The sequence below is a fragment of the Nyctibius grandis genome, chromosome 18 (assembly GCF_013368605.1).
Source record: "Nyctibius grandis isolate bNycGra1 chromosome 18, bNycGra1.pri, whole genome shotgun sequence".
Classification (NCBI taxonomy): domain Eukaryota; kingdom Metazoa; phylum Chordata; class Aves; order Nyctibiiformes; family Nyctibiidae; genus Nyctibius; species Nyctibius grandis.
The window spans coordinates 2200849-2228652 of NC_090675.1; the positions used below are offsets into that span (position 1 = coordinate 2200849).

A 27804-nucleotide genomic window follows, 5' to 3' on the forward strand; every position below is an offset into this window, starting at 1 on the left:
GAATCAGCTTTTCTTTCAGCAATTTTCCTTTCAGCTCTAATAACGGTACGTTCTGAAGCTAACGGCATGTTTTGCAGACAGGGTCTGCTTCTGGGACTGACAACACTTAGAGTTACAGTCATCACTGACTCTTGCTTGTGCTTAGTCTTAGAGAATCGAAGGGCTCTGTTAAATTCCTAATTACAAAGAAGGGCCAGAGATAAGCCCACCCAAGACCCCTTCCCCAATTTAGTAACATGTGCAAAGACAATTACAGAATATATTAGCATAGGCATAAGGTTTCTTGGAATAGGTGGGCTTTACTCAGTCTTGTATGAATATTCATTTTTCTATAATGTATATAATGAGTGTGCTTTTGTCCCTGGGTGTACATGCCAGGAGAGATCCCCATGCACCCAGCACCGCAATAAACCAATGTCAGCTTCCTAAACTCCCATTTGGGTTAGAGTTTTCTTGGGTACTATTTTCTGGTAACACGTTCCCTTCCCACAAACCCAACTGCCTCGGCGCAGCAGGCTGGATCCGAAGATACAGCCCTGCCGAGGTCTGGTATATTGCTGTGTCCATAAATACTCTAATGCAGCAGTTAACAGTGATAAAAATCTACCAGTGACAACAAGTCCTTCAACAACACATGCTTCAAGCCACTATGGAGTACGTAACTTTTATCTCCGAACAAGTACTAAACAATGACGTGATCAGCTCAATCAGCTTTATGATGGAGTGACAGTGCAGCCCTGAACTCACATGGCTGCAGCATTACCTTCAGGAACACGCTGCCATGGTAAGTATCAGAATCAACACCAGAGCCAGAAACTGCAACCGAAGGGTTGTCAGCAGAAGGTTCAAGACCTTGGCCCAAGAACGATCAAGTTTTAAATAAGCGACACAGACAAAGCACAGAACATAACAGTTTATTGGGTAAGAAGGAAAGCAACTTCAGTTGTACACTTGAGTGAAATGAAAAATAAATAACTGATTTTTAGAACCAAATAGTTGAACAAGTTGCTAATATTTTTAGTGGCCGTGTTTACCAAAGAGGGGCTGCTCGTTACAGCAGAGTAACTTCCGTTGTGGGAAAATCCACTGTGGCTCAGCGTGCCTCCGCGTGGATTTCTTAACGACGTTCCCTGGGGCACTACAGGAGCTGACCACCATCAACAACAGCGGAACCAACTCAGCCTTTAAGAGAGGACATTCCAGCTCGCATAATTTCATCCACCAAGAGAATGTTGCTGGCGATCACCGTGCTAGAAATATTAAATAAATATTGTTAGAATATCCATTTTGACATAGTTCCAAGATAACTCAGCTTCATTTTTGCCTTTTAAGACAGCCTCCCCTACGTGGGATCCCTCGATTCCATATTACTCTATCAATTTCAACAATCAAACACCCATTGCTAGTGAAAGTACTGTAACATTTACCATGAATGAAGCAGTTGCTTTTTGACATTGTAATTATCCCAGATTCCAGCTGCTGCAGCTACCATTGGCTCACCTAGAAAATAAGTAAAAAAGTCTTTAAATAACCAGTTCACATAATTCAAAGTAAGACTTCCCACTGTCTAACATCCGATGTTACTTGCTAGGTACACCACAAACTGTTAACTGGGTGCTTCATCTTCCCAAAAAACCGAACCAGAATGCATTAAAGTCTTCGAGCACGCCAGGACACCTGCCAAGGCATTCTGCACAGCTTGTCATGAACGAGGTACAGCTTTCTGCAGTCAGAGCAATTCTATTCTTCACAGAGCTGAGCCACGACAGTTTCTTACTAGACCATCATCCCATTATTTCAGGAAGTTCTTACCAGTGTTCAGATCAACTCCAGTGAGCTGCCCCGATTCTGCATGCTCTGTCTGAACCTTCACTAGTGTTTCCTGGGGATCGTAACCAGAGTTCTGAGCGAGAACCTTTGAGAGACCAGAGACATTATTTCATGTTGTTAATTAACAGACCTCCAGCAAAAAAAGCAATAGGTCTTAGTGTGCTTTCAAGCCACTTTATTCAGTTCCTTATACCTTAGGAATGATCAGCAGAGCATCAGCAAAAGCTTGAACTCCAAGCTGGGCTCTTCCTTTTACATTAGGTTTATGCTTAACAAGAGCATTAGCTACAGCCACTTCTAGCGCACCTGCTCCCGGGACGACACATCCTGCAAGGGAAAACGTGATACTGAGACTTCACAATGAGCACTTATTCCAATTTAAACAGTTAATTTTTAGTGTAGTTTGATCTCCTCCCTCATCCTTAAAAAGACAGCTTGTATCTGATCAGCTAAGTACTTACACAGTTATCAACTACTTGTAAAATATGGGGTCTGAGAACAGTAACTAAAAGCACTTCACACTGAAATACACTCAGCTTGGTGTCTGCATTGGATACCAAGGAAGCTGATATAAAATTCACTAATTTTGAGGTGAATTTCAACAGAAGATCCTTAACATCACTAAACAGAGCAGAGACTTACCATCCTCAATAGCATTTTTAACAGCACGCAGACCATCTCTTACTGCATCCTTGATCTGTGTGAGCGTATGTTTATTTGGCCCCCTGATCAATAGGGTAACAGAGCGGGGGTTGTCACATTTCTCAATAAAGGTGTATTTCTCTTCACCCTGTAAAACAGGGTTATGTATTCATGTCATACATTTGCTTAATCAACATACACACAGGCCAAGACAAAAGAATAGCTGGCATCAAGTGAGATCAGTATTTAACCTGGCCTCAGCCGAAAGCGGGGTCGTACTTACCAGCGTGTACTCATAGACGAGCCCTGCGTGTCCCAGACAGTCGGGAGCGAGATCCTGCACAGAGTTCATGGCAGTACCACCACATGCAAGGGTCAGCCTGAGAGAGGACAAACACAGCTTAGCACGTGCTTTATAGCAAGTAAAATCTGAAGTCACTAACATAATGATAGTATTTCAGCACACAGCACACCACACATCTTAGGCTTGGAACAGTTTGCTTCTGTTCATGAAAGAGCTTTTCACAAAAATAAACTTGTAGAATTAAGTCTCCTCTGTCAGTGTCTACATTTGAAGCATAGTGATAGCTCAAATTCCTGCATCACTTCATGTGCTGAACTGACACTTCTATGGTTTGTACAAACTACCCTGAGTTACACCAGTAAAAGCTGGACAGATTGGACTTTTTAGTGCAAGTCCTTGAAGGTGGATTCAAGCCAGACTTGACTCACTGTCCGAGTTTGGAAGAGCAAGTTATTTTACCCGCTCCTCTCCCCAGGAACTGACCTTTCCATGTTCCTCCTTTTAGCTCTCCGCAAAGCAACTATTCCTTCTTTGGCAAGTGCATCCAAGGAAAATGGGTCAATTCCCTAGAAACAAAGAAAGTGACCATCAGGACAAAGAAAAAGCTAAGAACACCCTCTCTCAGTCTGACACTAATAAGTTCTTCCTCAGGGCTCAAAGATTTCAAGTAGGAACTGTATGCATACATTGAAAAGTACATCAGCCTAAATTTAGCTATTTCTGTCTGAAGAACTGTACAAAGTTGATTCCAACCACACATGGCTTGCCAAGAAAGCCAACATTTCCGATTGATTTTTCTAGTTAGTTATACCCTTCATCTCACCTTCTGGTTGATCACAATAAATCCTTTATCTGAATCGCCACAGACTCTTCTTTTCAAGTCTATGATTTTGTTCACTCTGTCCTCAATGAACTTTCTTTCTGCTTTCACTAGCTTCTCTCTCTCTTCAGCACTTTTATAGAAGAATCCAGAGCTCACCTCTCTGAAAAGAAGAAAAAAACCCCCAAACCCAAAAAGCAGTAAGACAACTCTCCTTTGTGCTGCAGAAGTAAACTCAAGCATAAGGAATTAATCATTTCAGCTACATTCTAAAAAAAAACCAGAAAACCGCCCACAAATACCAAAACAAACAAGAACCCCGGTTCCAAACCAGCGTGCACTGTGTAGCTGTTCCTGCTCTCTAGTTCAGAGCTTTTCCATTTGAAAGTGAGCGAACTCAAGTATATTTTGATGTTCGCTCTAGACTATAAAATTATGCCCAAGAAAGGAACGACTTCCAGCCTTTCTTCAACGAAAGAATAAAAAGCACTACGAAGCTCTGCCTCTCAAAGACATTTTCTCAGCCACCAGCTTTCCTTTTCCAGAAAGGCTGCAGAAGGAGCATCACCTCTTCCATTCCACCTTCTACAGCACCTGCCTCACTCTAGAAGAGTCTATGCAGTCCTTTGGGTTCTTACTTAAGCACACCTTAAATACAAGTCTTTAAAGACGGGAGCATTTTCTGCTCGTCACCTTGTTGCTGTGTACTTACGTTTTCTCATATTCTAGAGACACATTGCAAGTAAGAACATAAGCGTCTTCCACTCTTTTCCTCATGTCAGGATGACGAGCACCATGATCCAAAACCAGCCCCCTAATCAGCCTGAAAGATTAAAAAGCGTTTTGCGTATCAACACACACATCCAGAGGATACACAGTTCATGGAAGTGCAGCCCAGGCGAGAGAATTGACGGTTCAACTGGTCAAACACGAACTGCCTGCGCGCTGGTGTTGGGAGCCAACGATGATTATGTATCCCACTTCCAAGGGCATGCCTGTCCTCACAGGGAAAGCACACCAACCAGAGTGTGGAAATGGAATTTACTCTGGCATAGTGTCTGACTGCATTAGCTACTGAGGAGAGCTAGTGCAGAATTCGTCCATGCCACTGAGGAAAGTACAAAGCCTATGGAATATCCAGCTAGACAACTACAATCCAGTTTCCAATTATCAAATGCTATTTCGTACTTGTAATGAACAAATAGAAGCCTAAAGCATAATTAAGCAACAGACACTATTCCTAAGTAAAACAGTATTTAATTGTTATGTAGAAGCCTAAGCCAGTGTTACTCTCTGCTATTCAAAAATCTCCTGTCAGGCAATCAAGTTCAGTGATGGGGGAACTTCTGCTTTCTAGATAATTTATGGCTTAAATCTGTATTTCTACCTTTCTTTCACCCCATCCCTAATGACTTTTCCAGTGGTAGGTTTAGGACACCCAAGTTCTTCTAAAAAGTGAACAAAACCCCTCAGACTACTCCAATGTCAGGGCACCATTAAACTGAAGCTCAAGGATACTCATTACTTACGTTGTGTGAGTTTCTGATTTGTGCTTCATCTCCATAATCTCTACCATGTGGAGGTCAATAGGCTCATCTCGTTTTCTGACTGCCAAAACAGCATCTACTACAGCCTGGAATGGAGGGGAAAAAAGCCCCCAAAGGACCATGAGTCTTCCAAAGTGCAAGTTCACATCTTCCCAGCCACCCTTCACTCAAGGAATAATCACAGCACTTTAAAACCTAGACCTCTTCACACAAAAAGAGGCAGGGAAGATATGTACACTTACCTCTGTTAGGATGTCCGCAAGCTCAGTATGAACTTTAGTACGGAGGGATGTTCTGGCAACATCTATAAGGGTCTCCCTGTCCATTTCCTTGGTTACTTTGACCTGCTCCAAAACTTCAAGTGCTTTTTCCTTTGCAATCTCAAATCCTTCTGCTACTATTCTGGGGTGCAAACCCTAATGCAAGGAAAGAAGGGAAATCATTAGACAACAGAAGAACAAATGGTACTTTTTCACAAACAGAACCTGTGGTTTCAACATTCCACATAACCTCAAAACAGAGGAAATACACATTCTACAAAGCCAAGAAAATGTACTGTCCTTCTGAATACATATAAAAGGAATGCAAATCCTTCCAATGCAGAGGAAAAGTACAGATTATTCTAGCACAGAACTGAAACCAAGGGAACTACAAAGCACACTTGGGTGTTCACTGTGCCACATGAACACCTATTCTGTAACTCATCCAAAATACCTACTATCAGGGAGGGTCTCCTTGTTAACATACAAGTAAAAGAAGCATTTTAACTCACACAAAACAGACAGAAGTAACAGCAGGTATCAGACAAAAACTTATGAAAAGCTACAGTATCCACAATAAGTGGTTTTGATTTTGAACAAGCCTTAAGCCCTCCTCTCCAGCTTTTCCCCATTTTAGAAGTTCTGTGATGCACTCATTTTAAGCACAAATATATATTAATTTTCATGTTTGACTTATGAGTATTAAGCATTAAACAAAACAAGCTGAATGGTCTCAAATGAAGCTTTTCACTTATCCACCTACAAAAGAAATACTGCATACATACCTCAGAAATATAGAGATCTGCCTGCTTTAAGAGCTCTCCAATGATCAAGACATTTGAAGTGGTGCCGTCTCCAGTGATGTCATCTTGTGCTGTTGCTACTTTTGCTATCAAGGAGGCTGTGGGGTGTTGTATTTGCTAAACAAACAAAAAAAAGCAGCTAAGCAGTAAGTCTTACTGCACTGGTACAGGAAACAAGCAATCTGAAATCAGCTAAACAAAATTATTTAAGGACTGGTTGATGTTTTCATGGTTCACGTCAATTCAGCAGGTTTCAACAAATAACACCAATTCACAACAACAATCACTTCGACAATAAGTTGATTGAATTAATCCATGTAACGCTGTTTCTCCCCACAGATTATGCATCTATACACAAAAATGTTGGGCACCAAGAGCCAAACTAGTCCTCAACTCATTATGAGCTTGAAAGAGCCCTTTTCTCTTTCAGGCAAAGGATGCACCATCACAACTAGACTGCTGCTGGCACTAAAACCAGCATGTTTAGAGCTATTTGTGAATCTCTACATGATCAGTGCTGTACATACCTTAACTGGTTTGCTATTCCTTTGGTAGTTTATTTTACTCATTCTTATGAAACTAAAGAACATTCAATTAGTTTGTTTCTTGCCAGTTCCTCTGCCAAGTAGCACATTTAGTGTTCCAGCCTTGAGCATCATGCCTGTCTGGCCAAACTTCACATCACCACACATGCCCTTAGGTTACTTACAGAAATCACACTTTAATATAAGGATATTATATATTAATATAAGGAACACACTCAGCATCTCCAATGGCTGACTGAAGAGTATTTTAACGTAGGTTGAAGCCTACAAACCTACAGAACTATCCATACTTAAAAAGGTTGGTGCTTAGTAACTGTACTAGAGAGAGATAGAATCCAGTGGGACTATTTATACTGCCATTTAGGCTTTTATTATTATTTTCTTTAAAGCACTGCCTCTAGTGTGGAACCACTGTAATGAATTTTTCATGTCTGCCAGATCACTGTGTATATTAACTTCAATACTTTATACTGAATTACAACAGACAACTAGTGGAGTGTAATACTGCACAAGCACTAACAGGTTGTGGTCACTCGAAGGATGAGGACATACTGCAACCTGACAGCCCTGGGGGCCTAGGGCCCACGGTTGGGCCCAGCCATGCTGCCAGGCCCCTGCACATGAGACACCATGGGGAGACACCAGCCCTCGTGTAACCTTCACCTCTACGGTGGGGAAACTGTGATACAATCCCAGACGGGAACATGGTACGAGCTGCATCCATCACCCGGATTTAAACACTTTCCAAGCCACACACCCATGGTGAACTCTGCTGTCCTAGGCCTGCTCAAGTACAACACAAGTATGCTTTTCATAAGCAAACCAGAAGGCCACAAAGGGCCAGTTTCATTATTTAAACATCTCATGTTGCCTTTTTAATAGCCAAATTAACACACAAACCTCATTCAACATCTACCAAGATGCACTTACTCACTTTCCTCCCAAGGGACACTTGCCTTTTAATGCACAGGGCAAAATACCACAGAAATGCAGGCGCGGGGCAGCAGGAGACGGGGTCGCCCCTCAGCACAAGCACTCGAAGGGAATACAACCACGCTCCTGCCTCTCAAAGTCCCCCCACGGCTCCCCAAGGTTCCCCCCCCCCGCGCCTAAGAAGCAGCTCACCATTTCCTGCAGCAGCACGTTGCCATCTTTGGTCAGCTTGATGTCTCCAGCCCCCGACACCAGCCTGCGGGCGACACGAGCCGGTGAGCAGCCGCCCCCCAGCCCCTCCACGCGTCCCCGGGCCTGGGCCCGCACCGCTCCCGCTCCATTCATTCAGCCCCACCCGGCCGGGCGGGCGGCCTCCGCCTTTGTTCCCCGCCGCATGGCGGCGGCAGGAACGGCGTCCCGGCCCCACACGAGCCTCCCCCCCACCTCCCCGCTCACGCTTCCCCTCAGGCCGTAACGAGCGCTGAGGCGCCTGCCCGCTCCCCCCCCCCGCAACCCCAACGGGAGGTGCGGGGGGTTCCCTCACATCTTCATGGTGCCCTTGGGGCCCAGGTTGGTCCTCAGCACGTCCTGGAGCCCGCGGGCCGCGCTGATGTTCACCGCCAGCGCGGCCTGGGCACGGGCCACCTCCGCCTTGGGGTTGAGGGCCTTCACCGCCATAGCCGCCGCTCCGCTCCACGCTGGGCTGGGCCGGGCGGGACGAGCCGCGCGCCGCGCCGAGGGGCGGGGACGGGGCAGGCCGCGCCCCGCCGCCCGCCCCTTCTAGAACACTCCGCGGTGCGCGCGTGCCCATTGGCCCGCCGGCGCGCTAGCCGCGTTCCCATTGGCTGCGGCGCCTGTCGCTCCGCCGGCCCGCTCCCGCCCCGCCGCTGAGGCGCGCAGCCGCAGTGGTCAGCGGGGAGCGGGGCCGTTGAGCGGGGCGGGCGGGTGGCCGGGGCCGGGCCACGCGTGTGTGAACGGGGCGTTGGCTCGGGCAGGGACGCGCGGTCGTTAATCCCACCCCCCCATGTGACACATACCCCCGGCGGGTTCTTAGAACCGTCAGAATAAATAATTAAACCTGGTGATTTAACATTAGATCGATAGAATTAATAGTTAAGCGGACCGGATTAATAATCAAAATGGTTCTTGGTAAAAATTCAGAGCTGAGGTTATTCAAAACTCGTCTTAATACAGAAGCCGCTGCGTGGCCTGCTGGGGCCTGCACAGCCCCCGCAGCGCAGCCCCACATGCCCAGGCCGTTCCTGGGCCTGAACCCTTGGCAAGGCTCTCTGGACGCGGGGGACGATCTCTCCCAAGGGCACACAGAGGTTTCCCATGAGGCTGGTGGAAGAAAAACAGAAATATTGTTGAAGTCAAGGCAACCTTGATGGGGTGCTGGAAGCCTTTGGCCTATGTGGCCTGTCAGGGGTTGAGGCCGCACAATGTTTGCATCTTACTGGTTATGGGCTCCTGAATGGAGGAATATTCACAGTTTACCTGGAGAGGAGCTTGAGGAGAGCTCCTGGCAGAGCTCCTTACACACATTGCGGGCACAGATTGCACTGAGTTTGGCTCCCACATTGCCCTGTCCGGGCTTCTATCCTCAAACACCCATCTACTACTTCTGAGCAATTGGCAATATCAGGCGTGACACAACCCTCTTGTTATTTCAAGTATTTCGTAAGGAAGGTGCCCGCCCCCAGAACAATCATGGCCCATGGCTGCAGAGGTGTGCCAGGGAGATCCAGGCCAAGCGGCTTTCGGTGTTCTGCAGCCCATCTGCTCGGGAGGGTGCTAACCCCCAGCCAACGGGGACAATTGGCCCCAAGGCCAGGATTTCCTCAGTATTTGGTACAGAGAAGAAAGACAGCCTTCCCCAGAGCTCGTCCACCAGCCGTGAGGGTGGCACAGGTCAATCTCCCCCACTCCATTCCACTTTTTGCAGCAGGGAGCCCTGGGTGCAGGCCTGGACGCTGGGCTTCAGCAGCCCGCTGTAGTGGCACTGAGCAGCAATGCAATGGGCTGTTCATGTTATCATGCCACTTCCAGTAGTAAAGTCTAAGCCTGCTGTTGGGTACAATTTTGTTGCACAGGCATTTTGGGGGAGCTTGACTGAAACAGTCAGTGAGTGTCAAGTGTCAGGGCAGACTCACCAGCTTCGCTGGTTTTCGCTGTGGGCTACAGCATCTGCTGGGAATCTGCTCTGCTGCTTTGGGTGAGGATCTCAGGTTTCCAGGCAAAATGCTGTGCTGTGCAGGAGGACTCCCATGCATGGCTTGTTACTCTTGACTTGGCAGGTCTGGAAGGGACAGCTGCTAGTACGCTTGGGTTTCTGGTTTTTAAACGTTTTAGATGAAGTTGGTGTTTGGGCATAACACAGCACAAGTTTGGAGCCTTTTTGTTTAGCTGAGCAGTGCATATGTTTTGTGAGATATTTTAATGCTGACTCTTTAGTATAGTGGCTGGGCCTTCAGTTCTGTTACTGTAATCACTAGAAATAAACATTAAACATTGCAAAATGCAGGAAATGACATTTGGCATTTCATAATTGGCTCTGGAACTCTCCTGTTAATGTTTAGTCTTCACTTTTGTTGGGATGCTACTGGCCTGCTGAAACCATAACAAACCAAAACATGCCAACCCAGTCCTGAGAGGCTGCAGTGCTAATATTTGAGGTGCCTAGATGCAGTGCCGGGTTAAAGCACGTGAATCCCCAGCTCTGCCCTGGATTCTGTAGCCAACAGGTCACACACAAGTATTTTGCTATTCTTGCTTCCCTGGTTTGTATTTTTTTTGCCTTGATCCTCTCTCGGGGCTGCTCTCAGCAGAGGGCAGCCTCGTCAAACCCATATGCGTACCAGCGGGCACGTTGTATTTTATGTTTTCCTTGCTGCTGTTTTGTGACCCTCGTGGGTGATGTCCTGTAGAAAGGCAGGAATTATCCATCCTAAACATCTGGAATGTGTGGGGCTGGCTGCTGACAGTGATGTGGCCATTCCCCGAGCAGGTTCGGGTTTGTGAGGGGAATTATTACTGTGAGAAAATAAAACAATCATCCTGGCAAATTTTAGTTTGAATTTTAGATGGGTTTTTTGGTTCTAGTCCTTCATGCAGGTGGTCTCCGCTTTTTGTACAAATGGAGAGGTTTCATAGTCATGTACAAGAGTTAGCTGCTGTGCTTGTGTCACAGTCACACATCCATATGAGCTGTGCTTTTCAGTCCTGAACATCTTAAAGCCTCCAGGCAGAACTCTCTGTGTTTCTTTCCTGGATCATGTGTCTGAGGATAGTTATTTCATGGTATAGTAACATTTCTCATTAGCGTTTTCGCATTAAATCCCCATTTTGCAGCATTTTTCAGACATCAGGACAAGCTTTTCTACATTTTTCAGTCTTAGCTGTAGTTGTTGAACTGTTCCACACACTTGTTTTTAATGCATAGTAAAAATACAGGGCAGATGCTTACTAGGCCTAAATTGTCCTTTGAAATCAACGGATTTACAACAAATTACACCAGATTAGAATAAAAATATTTAACTGAATTACAACCGTGCCCGTTAAACTAAGCCAAATAAAGGGAATATCCTTCATGAAATATTCAGCTGCAATTCTCTTAGTCAAATCATGCACTGCTTATCTTGGCAAAAAAACCCTCTGAGATTCTCAGTAAAAGAAGTTTTCTTTCATCTTTATCAAGATCTGTTTTCATTTAACCTCATTCACAGAAATGATTTCTAAATCTGTTTTAAAAACATACTGTCCTGCCACGATAAAACTTAACAAACAGGACCAGACTGAACCATGTCACCAGTTTTGCAGCAAAGGAGCTTGGTACCAGCTTTTCCTGACACAAGAAGTTACTAATAGATGCTCACGTTGACAAATGGTCATGTACTGAGAACTTCTGAACAAACATAAAGGAAGACATGGGAGGAGAGGCACACAAGGCTATTGATTTTAATTAATGCACGTAATTTTGAGGGGTAATACTGCCAGAATGGCAAAAGAGATCACGCATAGAATGTGACTGGTGCATCCAGTGGTGCAGAACGTCTTTCAAGAGGGAGAGTGGTCATAAGACTCCTATCACAAGCGAATGAAAGAAGCTAAATCAGCTAAATCAGACTTTCTTGACCTTGAACCAAAGAACCAGCTTCAGAGTTCTGGGTTGTCAGTCTCCCGTTTCCTAACCAACATCCACAATCATGACTGAGGGCAGCTCTTCTGTGGGATGCCAAAACACGAGCACAGACAGGTTTTGCAATTTTTCCGTTGCTTTTGACAACATTGCATTTGAGGAAACAAAACAGAGCCTTCTCATAAGCAGAAGTTTTAATTTTGCCTTCAAAGCTTTTCATAAATTTTGATTTCATTTTTTGTGTGTGTAACATTGCACACTCTGATGCACCGAGTAACAGTTCAAGCCAAAATACAATATTGCAATCTTAACTCACAAAACATTTAATCTCATCCACAGTGAAAAAAACCCACTGTCCCTGCCTGGCCTCTGATTTCACGCCAAGAGAAACTCCTGACTGCTGCTTGCCAGAGCCCCTCCTCGGCTCTCGTCCCTCGCTCTCCCACTCTGGCACTCTGTGTCGAGTGAGGCAAGTGTTCTAAGACTCATCTTGTTCTCCGTGCCTGTGGCACAGGCTGGCTGATGGGCGAGCAAGCTCCCCATCATCTTGTGCAGGGTCTGCTCCCTGCCAAGCCGTGCCTACCCAAGCTGGGAGCGCCCCAAACTGGGCCCGAGCGGCTCCTCCCCCGACGCAGGCAAGGTTACACCTCTCTTCCCTACGCCTGTCAGCGAACAGCTGGACTTCTCTGGTTACATGTGTGCAACCATTTAAAAAAAACACCCAGGCTGGCTTACTCAGCAGATTATAAAAGCGTGATTTACAAAATGCGGCTTTCTTCCAGATCAGCCCGTGCCGTTGTGTTTATGTGACTGAAGGTCTCAGCTGATCCATTCTTTTCTTGTGCAGCCAAGAGGTTTGCAGCAGCAGCAGCAGCAGCCACGGCCAGTACAATACTGTAAGTCACTGGGAACGTTTTTTTTTTCTCTCAAGTTTGGAAGGGGTTGGCGTTTGGCGTATCAGATCCATAACACTTACCATGTTTTTCTAGCATAGAAAATGAAGAGTATCTTCTGCTGGGGCTGTGACTGTGTTACCCTGCAAGATTCAGCAGCAGTGTGGTGCCTGTTTTATAACAGCAGCATGAATGAATGATGCAATCATGCAGGGGGGAAGCATCATCATTTTGTCAGGACAGGCAAGAGGGGATTGGAGAGTTGGGAGGTGTATGTCAACATCCATCAGGTTCCTTCTACCCCTTTTCAACTACTTTTTAAAAGGTGCTTAAATAAATTCACTGTTAGGCACTGCTGTTCAGCTATTAGTGTATAGCTGCAAACAATTCACCTCCTGACTTGCATACAGGTTTGTATTACTACCTTTAAAAACTGAACAGAAAAGCAGGAAGTGTGAAGCAAGTTTAGTTAGGTTAAGGACTGGATCCTTCTATTCTCACACTGAAAACCACAGAAACTCACAATTATGGATGGATGGGTTGAACTTTTAGAAAGTAGTACTTGCAGGGTTATAAACAGCCACAATCTGCTTAAATATAACTAATCTGCTTAAATGTATCCCCTTTCCTCTAAAGCTTTCAAAACATATTGCTAATACTGAAAATTAAACCTCAGCATAGAAAAGCTGTATCACTATATCATTCCCATTTTACAGACATAGGACTAGAAACAATGAGGATTAAGTGGTTTGTTTAATACCATGGAAACACTCCTGTGAACATTCTTACAAGCAGGACCATTCTTGTAGTGGGAACAGGTCCTGAGAAAAGTTTCAAGAACTATTTTCTCCAAATCCCTTACTCAAAGCAGCAGTTTCCCTTCAATGCAACAGAAACAGTTTAATGTTGCAGTTCTGTTAATCTCACTGCATGTGCAGTGCAATGTTATTCTGCTGCAGGAATGTATCTCAGAGTGTATCTCAGTGAAGTGCTCACTCTCACTCTCTTGTTAAATGGGAAAGTGAATCAGAGACACCAGAAACTGTTTGCAAAAGAGGATATTCTTGAGTGATCTTTTAAAAAATATACTTTAGGTAATATTTCATTAAGATTCACTTAATCTTCATTTTTTCACAGCAATAAATAGGAACATAATGCAAAGTAGCAGCGTGACAGCACTACTGCAACCTGAAATATGATAACAAGTGAAGTCTAGTCACAATGAGGATTTTGACATCTCGTGAAGATCTCATCAAAATCTGTCAGCCCCAGCACACCTGGAGTTCTGAGTACCATGTACTCGTTCCTTTTGCATTCTGTGTAGCAGATAGTGCAGATGTTTCAGTTTTTCACAGTGCAGCAAGGGCCCTTCTTTGAAGGGTCAGCAAACAGAAAAGATTTCAGTTGTTTTCCTTTGCCATGTGGTCTTACATAATTCCCATGCTTGCTTCTGTGACTCCACCCTCTCTGTTACGAAAGAGAACTATTTCTTGTGGAAATGCCAGGGTTTTTTCCAAATGGCCTAATGAAATACTTCATAGTGTGGAGGCAAGGAGATCTCATGGGAATTCCACTTTTCCCTTGTGATTTCCTTTTTCTCCATCTTTATCTCAAGTCTCACCCTACCTCTCTCCGTCTGTCACTCTTTCCTTATGTCTTCTCTAGTAACTTCTTTGCCCATTGTTTCTTTTCTCCCCCATTTTCTTCTTTTCAGCTTTTCCCCACAATATTTTATTATCAGACCTGTTGACAGATCAGAGATTTTCTACCCATGTTTTTCATATGGAGACAGAACTCATTATTTGTGGAAATTTTTTTTTCTTACCATCTCATTAGGACATTGACACATTTAAGCAATCAGATGCCCTGTATTTCAGAGTAATTAATCTCTGCCAACTGCAGAGGCCTGTGGAATGAAAAATTTGCTCTTCCCTTACTACAGGTGTTAGAGATTTGTCCATAGAAAGGTTTTACACAGCTTCAGTTCTTTTTGCTCATGTTTCCAAGTGACACCTACCTGTGGACAAGCTACTGTGTCTGTCCTTATTTCCTATGCACACTTACCTGGAGGTGAGTCCTAGGCAGTTTCCTGGTGGATGATGTGCCAGGATGTCCCAGTGAAAATTTTGAAAACAAGGGAAGGACCAGAGCCTCTTCTGCGTGTGTTTTTCCCTACTCCCGTTGCCCATTACTCAGTCACTAATAGCCTTGCCTTATGCTCTCATCTACGTTAAGGGCTGGGAAAAGAATTTCACAAGTTACTGAAATTGGCATGTTACCATTTGGAATGGTGTTTGCCAGCCTCTGGAGCTGATGGTGACCCCTGGCGCTCTTCCAGCAAGGGCAGAAGAACCTTATTTCACTCCAAGTGAACCACCTTTAACTCCTAAAATTTGCTTTTCCCACCAACAAGACTCCCTGCAATAGCTGAAGCTTCCTTCATAGGTTCTCCTCTTTGCTCCTGTATGAGCTTCCCTACTTTACAGTTCATCACAAGCTCTCCAACATGTGTGACGATACATTAGCCAAAACCAGGTCTGTGTTTTCCAGGACCCAGTGCCCAGCTACAGCAGAAAGGGGAAAGATTTTAGCAGGTCACAGGCCAAGGGAGATCAGGAACTACTGATGGTTTCTGCATTTCAGAACGCAATTCTTCCCTTCCAACTTGTCATTTTTAGGCACTATAAACGACAGCTTGAAACTCTTTGACAGAGTTATTGCATGGAACAAAGAGAGGACAGGGTCAATGCCAACCCTGGCTCCACAACTGGTATCCATAATTCTTCCTCTAACTTGTCTATTTGTCCATCAAAGTGGAAAGTCCACCACAGCGGTGGTCTCATCATTGTAAGGAGCATCTAGAAGGGAAAGGAGTATGGGAAATGTGGATACCAGAGAGACAGAAAAGTTAATGTCTCTTCCTTCCTGCTCCCCATGTGTGTTTCTAGCAGTAACATTTTTCTCAGAGAGATTATAACTTTGAAGACACGTATCCAGAAATGCATTTCAGGTTCTCACCAAGAAATCACATCACAGTGCGGTGTCCCCACACAGCGACATTGCATCATAGTGTGGTAACGTTGCAGTGCAGCCTCAGGTTAGCACGAGGCAGTGTGATGGCTTTGCATAATAAGGAATCAGTGTCGGAATACTGTGACGCAAATGTCACGCCACAGTGATGCAACAAGTTTGTCCAGTAGAGCAAATCTTTACAATTGGCACCAAAGCCATGGCTGAATTTTTGGTGGACTTTATAATTTCCCGTAGGCTGGAAAAAATTAACGCCCTGCCATTTAAACAATGTCAGTGGATGGTGTTTTTTTTTTAAAATTTCACTGCACAAATATATCTAGCAAATGGCTGTCAAGGCCTGCCCTAAAGTCAAAGCCCTCCTGCTCAGAAAATCAAAATCTTCCACTGAAAATACAAACACAGTGCTGTGGAGCCAATGTCAAGACAAGGCCAACGCAAAGTAAACTTGGAATTCACGTGTCACCTGTCCACCCACTGCCAAGTCTTAGCTCAGAACCAGTCTCTCTCAGAGGGAAGTTTTTATGTCAGTGGCCACTTAAGAGAGAAAGGTTTCTCTTACGTGCCGTGCTGATGGGGTATGACTGTATTTCTTTTATGTACGGTGCAGTCTTTATAGAAAAATATAAAAAACCCATGTGCTGTCTGCAGCAAATAATTCTTTTGTGATGCTTCTAAAGCGAAACCAGAGTTTTACAGTATGTCCCTGCATGGAACAGCTCTGACGTACCAAGAGCAAAGATCTGTCAAATTATGGTTCAGTCCTTGTTTCTGCCCTTCCCAGAGGAGGAGTTTGTAAAAGCCCTTTTCTGGACTGTCTCCTCTTTACTACCTACCCACTCACCTTTGCTTGCTGGCACACTGGGGAGGTTGAGCCCAGGCTCTGTCCTACCTTCCCACACCTAAACTGAATGCACAGGAGGGAAGTATGGGCTGGGTGATACCTGCTCTCCCATTCTCACTCACACCTGCAGTGCAGATGAGCGCTGAGGAAGCTACCGTCTCACCTTCTCCACTTCATGCAAAAGCCACAAACCCACTTTGGTTACTATAGTAGTGTGTTCACACCAAAAAACTCAAGAATAGCTGGAACGACCCTCTCAAACTACTGTTTCATGGCTGCCTTTGGATAGCTTTGCGTTTCATGTGACTTGCTCTCTCTGATTCTTGCTATTTCATATCTACCTGTTTGTTAAACAGAGATTATCTCTTACCAATATGGCTCTTAGCTGTTCACAACAGGTTTCACCGCATAGGTTTGGTGGCTTCATTTATACAGACTTTTACCTTTCAATGAAGAACTAGAGTGTTCTCTTTTATTCTATACACATGAACAGGTAAAAGATGAGCGTGTGTTCTACACATTTTTTCAGTGTAAAGCCTTTTGTATCCCAATATTCACCATAAGGTTGTGGGAATAAAACCAAAGGTTCCTGTTCTTGCTTTGACCGTTAACTATTTAGCTGTGATTTCTCAGTGAGCGCACAGAAGTCACCTCAGGAAACAGCACTGGTGCTTACCACGTGTGATCCCTGGATGACTCCTGTCTGGCAGTGAGCTACACCAGTACCGATCAGCTCCTGTACTTTTCCACAGCAAGGTACATGGTGATCATCTTCTCCATCTTCACTGGGTGTCTTTTGTATGTATCTGGGGGTGCAAAGTTTGTCCAAAAAGGGCAAAAAATAAATGTTTTGTGAGAAGTTGTCTGTGTAAGACCTCCCACCATCAAAATTCACAATATATAGGAGAAAAATAAATTAGCTTAGTGAGAGGGAAACAAAAGATGAAGGTATATAACAAAATGAAGGTATATTACATGCTGTTTGACAGTATTCTTTCCCCTATCCCAGAAAAAGAGAGAACCTGCTACACAGATCAATTACCCAAGACATGTCCTCAGAGAAGGCTGAGATTAGAAGAGACAACTAAACAAAAACTTTTACAGAAATCTGTGAAGTGAGATAGCTAGAAAGCTGTTATTTCTGTGTAAATGTATAGGAGTGCTCAACGTATTTAAGTGGACGTATATAAAAGGGAAGAAAATAAACTTTTGTCAGGCATTGTTATGGAAAAAGTTGTGCCATGATGTGATATCTTAATAGGTTGAGTGAAGTTCTCAAAGGCCAAGACTTTAATGGGTTTTATAAAAGACTAATTCCCAATGCCAATGGCCAAAGCTTCTATGCATTCATAGAGATGATGAGAATATCTAGTTTATATTAATCAGGACACAGAAAAGTATCTAAGCCTTCACGATTTAGGAACAACCACACACTGATAGGTTTAAGATAGTTACATCTACTGCGATCAAGCAAATCCTTAAGGGCTGGGTGTCTTTTACTGTCTCCTGGAGTAACTAATTTGAAACACTAGACTGGGTCTGATGAGAAATCAAGATCCATTTGAGCAGTGAGGGCAAGATGAGACAGAGAATTGCAAGTCCTCCACAGCAGTTGGCAGTCTGATGGTTCAGCAAATGCCAAGTATTACAACCTTGAACCCCATGTGAACATCAATGGGCTGAGCCTGCAGAGAACAAATCAGGAACTGACCAAAGCTCCACGGCCCACCTGTAACGTAAATGGAGTATCAGTAGGCAGCAACAGCAGAGAGCAAATCAGCAACCGAGCCAGACCTCCACCACCACTCACACTCTCTGATAAAAGCTGGCTTCCAGGCTGTGCTCGTCCCTACTCGCAAGAACCAGAGCACTTGCACCAATGGCTCAAGACGGAGTGCAGTACTGTCACTCAGAGAAAGACTTTATCTTGTCCTCTTACAGTAAGAAGGTTCCTAAAAGGATGGCGTCCCTCTTGGAGATGAAAGAAATCTTCCGCAACGCTGATGCAGTCTGCTTTGATGTGGACAGTACAGTCATCAGGGAAGAAGGCATCGACGAGCTTGCGAAGTTCTGTGGAGTCGGAGATGCTGTCGCAGAGATGTATGTATATTTGCTGATTACTTCATAGGAATAGTAGTGAAAAATAAGCATGGCTAAGGTTAATCTGTGACAATGAATTCACAATAGGGATTAATTCAACTCTGTCATAGGAGATGATTACAGTTTAAAAAGGATTTTAGGAATAGTAAGTGGAATTAGTGCATAATGAAGTAACTTCTTTTGGAATTATGAAGCCACTCAACAAAACTATACTGACATAAATTCTCTAATGTAAATTTCTTCGATAGACTAAGATCAGCCCTCATCACTGAACCTGGCTGAGCACTAGTAAACATTATGAGAAGGAGGAGAGGGGACAACTCTCAACACTCCTCTGAGGCTGATGTTGTTTCCATTGAAGCTTGTAGCAAAAGTTCTATTACTTTCAGAGAATGGCACCCGGGCCCCAGTTTAGGACTACTGGTCGCAGTGGCTCAGAGGCACTCACAGAGGGAATGAGGAAGTCTTCCTTTGCCTCACTGGTTCTCACAAGAGCTCTGATCCGTGGAGATCTACCAGTGGTTGCTACCAATCTTTGCAGTGTCCCAATCTTCTCCTTTACCACATAGACATGGTATAACCTAGAACCTGTGGACTCTTACCTCATTCCTTGTCATTCTTCTTTAGCTAACTGTTCTCGGGAGAAGCCTCAACTTACTAAGTGCCACTGATTTGCTTTCTTTGGATCACAATTTAGGACCCGCAGAGCTATGGGTGGCACTGTGACATTCAAAGCAGCTTTAACGGCACGACTAGGTCTCATACGTCCCTCCTATGAGCAAGTGCAGAAATTAATATCTGACAACCCACCTCAGCTAACACCAGGAATAAGGTAAGAAGAATTTCAAATGATCTGATGGAAAAGTCTTCCAAAAGTACATGGCGTAAATCAACAAAATTCTGTGACACTGGTGAGGCTGTAAGACCACAGAACTGGTTTAGATTCCTTCCTACTCCATTTCCATGTTGTTTGTGTACAAAGCTTATATCAGGAGTTTATAATGGCCTGAGTCCATGTCAAGTGGCTAAGCATCCATGTAAAAAGAAAACAGCCTTAGGTATTAACTGGCATTTTGGCTGGCAAGTTCAAATTCTGGCTCGAGGATTAAATGGGCAGGGAAAATAATCTGTTCAATCACATCTGTTTTTTGACCGGTGATGGAACTGGGAGGAGATTTAATACCCAGTATGAACTACTGGCTTGGTCTATTCTGCAATTATATTACATCTCTTACACTTCTGTGTGCAGTCACACCCCTGGACTCAGCTTAGGGGATCCATTGTTGAAAGCTACTCATTCTGTACTGAACTCCCTACAAAAGTATTAAAAAATCATTACGGAATACATACATATGTGTATATTCATTCATCTTTGGGTTTGGAATAAACATCAACTATTTAAACTGAAAAGTTTTTTTTTTCCTATTCAAACTGTTTCAAACAATTGAAAAGAATTTTTTACTACAAAATCTGGCCATAGCTCCAAGTCTAAAATATTTTTAGCACATACAGTAGTTTTAGATTATATTGTGCTTGTATTTTCTCCTTGAAATGAAGCACACACTCAGCTTTTTCTGCAGAAGGCATAGCTAGATGTACCTACAAAGAGAACATTGTTTCCTTGTTTAGAATCACATGATTTTCCTTTTCATTCCTTCCCTTTCTTCCTCCTTTTCTGTTTAGGCTGCTTCAAGCCTCCACTTTGCCTTTTAGCATTTCACATTTCTGCTGCTCATGCTACCACTTCCACTGCTCAGCACTGCTGCGTGCTGATCTTCCTGCTTCTACAGCCAAATCCCATAAAACTTCTAACTGCTTTCAAGCCCCATTGACATTAACTGGGTCCAAAAACAACTACTTTTTTTGATTCCTCTTCTGTAGCTGGTGCCCTCTTCTAAACATGGCATCAATGTCCAGCATCTGGGGAATGAACTCTCAGAAAATGTTTGCACTTTGCACACTTTTCAGCCCACTTTTGCATTTTGGCTCAGTGGCTTTATCTCCCCCACATTCCCTACTTCTTTCTGCACTATAGATTAATTTTCCTGCTGTTTTTACCTCACTTCAGAAAAGAATCTGAACTGGAGCTGCTCTCATTTGTTCAAGGGAACTAATGTGAACAGTATGAAAGTGTAAAGAAAACATTTCTAGGGAGAGCTTGTATCTGAGCAACTAAATACCTGTTTGTCTCTAGATGTGATGGGTTTGTTCAGCTCTTTTCAAGTAAGGTGTATGCACAAACTTGCAAGGAAAGAAGGAAAAGCTTTGGGCAGCAGAGGTGGATGGAGCTGGAAAGCAGCACATATCCTAACTACACCGGAGTAACACCAAGTATGGGCAGCCTTGTTCAGGAAAGATGTATTTTAACTTTCTCGTTATCCCTAGTTGCTGCCAGGCACTCACGCTTGGCGACTGCTCTTTCTTCTCAGGGAGCTGGTGAGCAGGCTTCATCAACGAGGCGTCCAGGTCTTCTTGGTCTCTGGGGGGTTTCAGAGCATCGTGGAGCACGTGGCCTTGCAGCTGAACATCCCAACAGCAAACGTCTTTGCCAACAGGCTGAAGTTTTACTTTAATGGTGAGATTCCCTTAAAGTCTCTTTTCTCTGCTAATTAATGCCACTTTTTTGGTTCAAACTGTCAGTTATTGGGCTACAGATACTGTCCAGCCTACATGACCTTGTTACCAATCCAGCTAGCTCCAAGTAGGAAAATTGCAAGACCTTACCAAAAACATGAGTTCTGGTAATTTTCCAGACCTATGAAGTAGAGCTGTGGTTACTTTTTAATTGCAAGCTGTGCCAAAGGTAAAACACGGTACAGTTGCTGACAGGAGAGTTTCATTTTCTCTTGCTCCTTCAAGTTAAAAGAGTTTATTACACTTACCTGCTTTCAGAGGCAAACTTCACTTTCAGTGACTTTGAGGTATGTATGGAGACCGATGTATTTTAGTAGAGCTGCTCTGGACTTTAAGCTAGTGTAATCAAGCAGAACTGTAGGTAGTGAGGTTGTTTCTTACTCAGTATTTCATACACTGTATATACATCATACTGGGTGCTGCTTTTGAAATGTTTACACCAGAATGACTGGACCAGAGTGACTGGGAATGGATTTGTAATCCTACCCATACAGGGCTCCTACTGCTGTCGTAGCATTTCAGCTCTTTGAAAATATCCCCACTGAAGACTTGGGTAAAATGCTGGTTCTTACGCTTACCTTCTAATTACTTTTTTGGGATGCTGATATTGTGAGGCTTACCAGAGTGCATGTAATGAGCTGGTTTCTGAAGTAAGGACCATAGGCATGTATCCTTCTTCATTTACACTAAAATACATGTCCAACTTGTCCTTCCACTGTGTTCTAGGAGAATATGCAGGATTTGATGAAACACAACCAACAGCTGAATCAGGGGGGAAAGGAAAGGTTATTGCTCATCTGAAGGAACAGTTTCACTTTAAGAAAGTAGTTATGATTGGAGATGGAGCTACAGACATGGAAGCCTGTCCCCCTGCTGTAAGTATTGAAGAACTGGAATTCTGAATTCCCTTTGAGTAAATCCTTTGGGGGAAAAAGTGCAGTTTGAATTCTTTATAGGACTTCAGGGAAGATCTTTAGCACTTCCCACAGCCTAAAAGAGATCTGTGTAGGTACTTTTCCTCTAGAAAGCCTGCATCACGCAATGGTTGACTTCTCTCTGTTCAGTCTCAGGAAGGGTGTCACCCCCTGAGCCAGGGCGCTGGCAGGGTCCAGCAGCACTGTGTAACAGTCTAGCAACCCATCTCAAATCAAGCCGCTATTATCACATCTGCCTTCCCCTTCTATGTCCCTGCAGTAAGTGCTTGCTTCTGTGCAGAGGTCTCACCCTACCAAGATCCCAGTTCTGAACACTGATCAGTGGTGCTTAGCATGAAGGTCTGGCACAGACTGGGTGCACGTTTACTTGATATTGGCCTAGCAAGAGGGTTCATCTCACTGTGCAGTGATGATACCTTTGAAGACATCAGCCCTGACAGCGTGAAATAATAAAAAAAATGAACAGAAAGACAGCTTTTAAAATTGGTCATTTCACAGAGGAGAGATCGTAATTCTGTCTCCCCTTTAGCACCTTTCTCTACATAAAAGTACCCCAATACCCCTTCTTTGCCAGCGTTGGGGGACACATATCCCAGCGCATGGAAACGCACAGGAACAAGCTCTGGGAGCTACTGCTGATGCAAGTTATGACAGCAGGGCCCTTACTGTTAAATATGTGCACGACCAAAGCAGCGTAGTATTTGCTGAATGCTTTCTACCTGAAGGGAAAAAAGCAGCAGTGGAAATTTTGAACACTGCACTTTCACTGCAGATGGTTTTCTAAGACATAGAAATGATGATTGTTCCTCGTTAATGATTGAAGATATGGTTAATGTTTACTTTTGGTATCTATCAAATGAGGTAAATAGAGTTAAGATAAACAGTATAGGGATAATTGTGAGATGTTGGGTCCATGTTCGAATGTTAACTCATTCTTGAATAGCCAGGCTTTATGTTGCATCATGTATCCATCAGATTATCAGTCAAATCTCAGCTCTGAACAATCTTGAAGTTACGAGGCACTGCGATGCAACTCTCCTATTGGAACAAAACTCTAATAACCAAAGTGGTGCAAAATTAAATGTCAATGGAGTTCTTGTTAATAAATCTGAAAAATGAACACGCAAAGTAAAACAGGGGAAGAGTCAGGGAGGAATACCGTAATTTTAAAATCCAATCTTAAAAACAAACTTAATTGCTGAGAAGCTCCATTCCTCACATGGGACTGCAATAATCTATGTGCCCATTCGTTCTGTTTTGCCAGGACTGCTTCATTGGATTTGGAGGAAATGTAATCAGAAAGCAAGTAAAGGAGAAAGCTAAATGGTACATTACTCACTTTGACGAACTGCTAAAGGAACTGGAAGAACAATAAATTATACACTAAAATAATATATTTAACAACTATAAATCCATTATACAATGCAATTAAACATATATTTGTTTGCAAAGTTGTGTTCTGGATTTTTTAATGATTCTGGGTGTTGGGTACCTTCATCTCTGGCATGTCTTGCAAATGGCACCATTCTACTCAAATATTTTGTAACGAAAATGGTAAGATTTTTTAAACATATTTTCCAAGGTGGAAGGAGTCAGTTGATTATTCACTCACAAGTGAAGACCAAAGGCAGGAAATTATCAGTAAGTTAAAAATACCTTAATGGATTGGCCCCTGGTCAATATTGCATAGCTATTGTTTCAGAATCATTGAAGCTAATACCTGTACTTATTTTGGGTGGCAAAAGAAGAATAAGGCGGCCACAAATGAGAAGTTTGTCTAATCAATAACAACAATAATATAGTCTAAAAGGTAAACAGTATGGTAAGTACTTTCCATGCCAAAGAATCTCAGAACTAGGTTAAACAGTGATCAGATAGGTAGGAAACATTACTAAGTATCTCTGATTCCCTTAAAATATGGCTAGAGGAGAACCTGAGATGTCATCTGTTACTCAACATCACTGTTACCCAACCTGCAGTCTGAAAGACATGAAATCCACGCAAATCTCAGATAAATGCAATATTCATCAGTGTCCAAGAAGCATATTTTAAGGCGAGTGATATAGTGGTTCTCATACCTCATTAAAATACTTTAAACTAACCTCCAAAATGGTGATTTTGTAAAATAGTCACATTATTTACTTAACTGTTTCATTTATTTAACAATTTCCCCCCCATCAACCTATAACTGGAGGGAAGCTAATTCATCAACCTTTAAACGAAAATGGTCTACTGATTAAGAAAATACTGTGAAACTTATCTAGTCTCTGCCTCAAGTGTGGACCAACCACGCTTAAACTGATTGTGCTAGAAGTAAGTCTAACCTGTTCCAAGTATTTCTCTGAGCTTTAGCTAATGAATCCTGCTTCCTTAAGGATTTGTCTTTTGTGGCTGCAGTGTCTGATCCAAGGGGGTCCTTACACAGAACACACTTGATAAATGCTGCCTTTTTGTCAGCAAGTTCCTGACAACTCTTCCGTCTTTTTAACCACCTTTGCTGACACATCACGGTAATTTATTTCCCTGACTTGTAACAATCTCATCTCTGATATGTGAAGCGCTTTACTAATGTTAAAATACATGTCACATCTTCCACTTCCTTCCATCCACGTAATACCATCACAGGAGAAAGATGGGTAGATACGACATGATTTGTCATAGAAAAAAATCTATGCAGGCTCTTATCTTCTGGGTGCTTACAAATAGTGCCAGGATTTTTCTGGAAACTGAAGATTAGGCTGAGTGTGCTAATTCTCCTCCTTCCCACCACGTACTTTGTAGATAGGAAGAGAAAACACGATGTGCCTACCTTCCAAAACCTTACACTGTCTCCACAAGATAATCACAGGTTTTCACCACTTGCACTAGATTTCCTTAATTTAATAAGATTAAATCAGGGTGCAGTGAGAGAGCTCCTGTCAAATTGTTTAAGCATCACCAAAATTAAAACAAATACTGGTTCTGTCCATTCTGCAACACCATCAGAAAGGGTATAGGGAAAAGAGGCGTTAACAAAGCCCCAGAGAGTGATGAATGGCAGCTCTCAGTGATACCACTTAATGTTTTTGGCAAAAATCTGAGGCACTAATTGCTTGAAGTTCCAACAGCATTTAAATACTAGAGAAGTAGAAGGGTTAAAAGAAAACAAATCCAGAAATCCAGAAATCTGATGGCTTTTTAGAGGAAGGCAGACATATAAACAGCTATACTGAGTATCTGTATACAGAGTTTAAAAACCTTCACAAGAGCCCAGACAGACAATAGTTGGCATGCTGCTCACCAGAACTCTTCCGGGAGTATTAAAGATGATCTCTTTTAAATTCTTCCTGAGAAAAATCTCAGCCAGCTCCAAGGGCAGCTCATGTACAATCATGCTTTTGTTTAGTCAAGACTGCACGAGTAGAACAAGTATGAACTTTCTGCTCTCACTCAGTGTGTTCCTCTGCAATTCTGCAGTTATGAAGTGCTAGTGTTTCTGTTTGCTGCAGTTTTCTATGGAATTCAAAGGCCACTAAAAAAAAAAACTAACATCCAGCTGATCAGCTATAGCTACAGGCCCTGATCCTGCACTTACTTCGTTTCAAGTATATGTAATTTCACTAACGCCAGTCAGAAGATGGTGCAGGAGGCTCCGTGCCACAGAGATGTTAACATTCACAGCAGTATCTTCTGCCAGTCCAGTGCTATGGAAACATGGCGCGGTGCCAGGGATTTCACAAGAGCTCTTTAGGTCTGATTGCTTTGGAAAAAAATACCACCCCCCTTCCACTAGGCAAATATCAAGCCTGACCTCTAGCCCCGGAGGTACCAAAAGGATTGCTTGGCTTAGTGAGTGCCTAAGCTCTTTTGTCCGTAAAACAGGGAAAAAAATGGAGGGAATAAAGCAGCGTGAGTGAAGTTTCAATGTTACAGCCAAGCTACCGATTTACCTGAATATATCCCATCACAGCCTGGAGAGTAGCACACGTCAGGCAAGTAATAGCTGGTCTTCAGGTGGGTCACCTAAGAGCATGGGGAGGCACACCACTTCATCTAGAGCCTTTCATTTTAATGCGATTATTCAGTGAGGCAGAACTGCTTTAAGTTATATATTTGATTTGCTTGAGGGACTTTTAAAAAAAAACAATTTGCAGTCTCTTCTAGGAAGAGTACAGGCAACTAAACTTGAGTTTTGTGTCCTCATTACAGTGGAACAAGAATTGATAATTACCAGAGACCCTTCCAGGCACTGTTCCCCACTTTTCAACCACTGGAAAGTGACTTCAGTTCTGAATTCTACAAATTCTGCTCAAAGAAATGCTGAAGCACTGCTAGTCAGAGGAAGAAGGCAGACTTGGCAATGAAATTAATAGGGAAAATCACAACAGCGTTCACAACAGGAAAACCAACTTCAGAGAGGGCTTGGGCAAAGGGAAGCAAGAAAAGATGGCATTACTTATCTACTGTGTTATGGTGAGTTTACATAGTTACCTGTAACTAAAATAACAGGAACTAATCTCTCTCTGGTGACAGCCAGAGCACGAGTTTGAAGCTCTGAACGACAGGAGGCACGTTCATAACACATTACAACACCACTAGTGGGAATTCAGATCTGAGGCAGCGTATAAAGACTGAAGAGCCTCGTGCCACACGATGTCACCCCACAGATCATCCAGTTATTCCTTAGATTTCTTATTCATGCAAAATTCATAGCCCTTAAGTAACAAGAGTTCTGCTTGACTCAGTTTAATTCCTAGTGCTCCCAGCTGAAGGTGAGAAACACGGATTGCATCAGAATTCACAAAATCCTGTAACTCTGAAAATGTTTTTCGCCTTTTGTCTCTGACTGAGATTGCTGGTTATGAGCATAAGTTACCAGGACAATTCTCTAGGAACAAGAAATATGAGAGGATACTGGGAGAAATACCAAGGACTGGAAGTTGATATTGTCATCTTTTTTTCCTGTTGCACCTAAAAAGTAGTCCCAAAAGCCTGGAAAAATGACAGCCCCAGATGACAGCACTGCTCGTGACTGATTTAGAAGAAGGAACAGCTGAAATGATGTACTTGGCCCACTGAGTAAGCCAAGCTGAGAACTTTAAGCTAGTACAGTACAGAATTTACTTGGTAAAATCCCATGATCAGTTGACAGCAGGAGGAAAACATGAAAACAGCAAGAATCAGATCAAATATTGACTTTGTTCAAGATGAAATTCAAGTGAAGGCAAGAGTGCAGGGTATTTCACATGGGAAGAAAAGAAGAAATCAGACCTGAAAAATTAAGCATAATTTGTGCACAAAAATCCAAAGGAAAAATATTTTGTATTTATCACCACACCACTTATGCCCTCTAGAACGCCTAGCAATATGGGATGTAATAGAGATATTGTAAATTAGTTTTGGAGAAGGAGAGCAGAATACTGGGAAATGCTGTCCCTGACACAGAAAAGTGATATGGGCTAACTAAGCTGAAATACTTTATGCAATTATTCAAATTTTCCATAATAAACACTGCAAGATTAGAGAAAACACAGGAGGTGCAATACATATAAGGTGCCAGTAAAATG

At 43.2% G+C, this 27804-nt stretch overlaps 2 protein-coding genes and 2 non-coding genes across 4 annotated transcripts; 1 reads left to right on the top strand and 3 right to left on the bottom strand.

The window, feature by feature from the left end:
• Positions 1 to 898: 898 nt before the first annotated feature.
• LOC137671791 (T-complex protein 1 subunit zeta) lies at positions 899 to 8426 on the bottom strand. The gene is made up of 14 exons (XM_068415551.1): positions 8229 to 8426; positions 7877 to 7940; positions 6189 to 6323; positions 5386 to 5559; positions 5126 to 5229; positions 4309 to 4419; positions 3600 to 3759; positions 3260 to 3342; positions 2756 to 2852; positions 2473 to 2620; positions 2024 to 2157; positions 1813 to 1915; positions 1428 to 1500; positions 899 to 1250 (listed from the first exon to the last, which is right to left on the bottom strand). The coding sequence occupies exons 1-14, from the start codon at positions 8360 to 8362 to the stop codon at positions 1178 to 1180; spliced, it is 1593 nt and encodes a 530-aa protein (XP_068271652.1). The 5' UTR covers positions 8363 to 8426; the 3' UTR covers positions 899 to 1177.
• LOC137672048 (small nucleolar RNA SNORA15) lies at positions 4565 to 4702 on the bottom strand. The gene has a single exon (XR_011049477.1). It is a non-coding gene; the product is annotated as a small nucleolar RNA SNORA15 (small nucleolar RNA).
• LOC137672049 (small nucleolar RNA SNORA22) lies at positions 5692 to 5823 on the bottom strand. The gene has a single exon (XR_011049478.1). It is a non-coding gene; the product is annotated as a small nucleolar RNA SNORA22 (small nucleolar RNA).
• Positions 8427 to 12505: 4079 nt separating the features above from the next.
• On the top strand, positions 12506 to 23709 carry PSPH (phosphoserine phosphatase). Its single transcript, XM_068415341.1, has 6 exons — positions 12506 to 12718; positions 18531 to 18689; positions 19387 to 19521; positions 21119 to 21264; positions 22050 to 22198; positions 23523 to 23709. Exons 2-6 carry the CDS (start codon positions 18550 to 18552, stop codon positions 23631 to 23633), a joined length of 681 nt encoding a protein of 226 aa, XP_068271442.1. The 5' UTR covers positions 12506 to 12718; positions 18531 to 18549; the 3' UTR covers positions 23634 to 23709.
• The last annotated feature ends 4095 nt before the right edge of the window (positions 23710 to 27804 follow it).

What these genes read in the sequence shown, in the direction of transcription:
- LOC137671791 (XM_068415551.1), bottom strand. Translation starts at nt 8,362, where the DNA reads ATGGCGGTGAAGGCCCTCAACCCCAAGGCGGAGGTGGCCCGTGCCCAG. An exon ending in AAAAGGAGGAACATGGAAAG is followed by an intron (nt 2,853 to 3,259) that starts GTCAGTTCCTGG and finishes GTCCTCTCTCAG; the next exon opens with GCTGACCCTTGCATGTGGTG. An exon ending in TAAAAATGCTATTGAGGATG is followed by an intron (nt 2,158 to 2,472) that starts GTAAGTCTCTGC and finishes TTTCCCTTGCAG; the next exon opens with GATGTGTCGTCCCGGGAGCA.
- PSPH (XM_068415341.1), top strand. Translation starts at nt 18,550, where the DNA reads ATGGCGTCCCTCTTGGAGATGAAAGAAATCTTCCGCAACGCTGATGCA. An exon ending in GGAGATGCTGTCGCAGAGAT is followed by an intron (nt 18,690 to 19,386) that starts GTATGTATATTT and finishes ATCACAATTTAG; the next exon opens with GACCCGCAGAGCTATGGGTG. An exon ending in GCTGAAGTTTTACTTTAATG is followed by an intron (nt 21,265 to 22,049) that starts GTGAGATTCCCT and finishes ACTGTGTTCTAG; the next exon opens with GAGAATATGCAGGATTTGAT.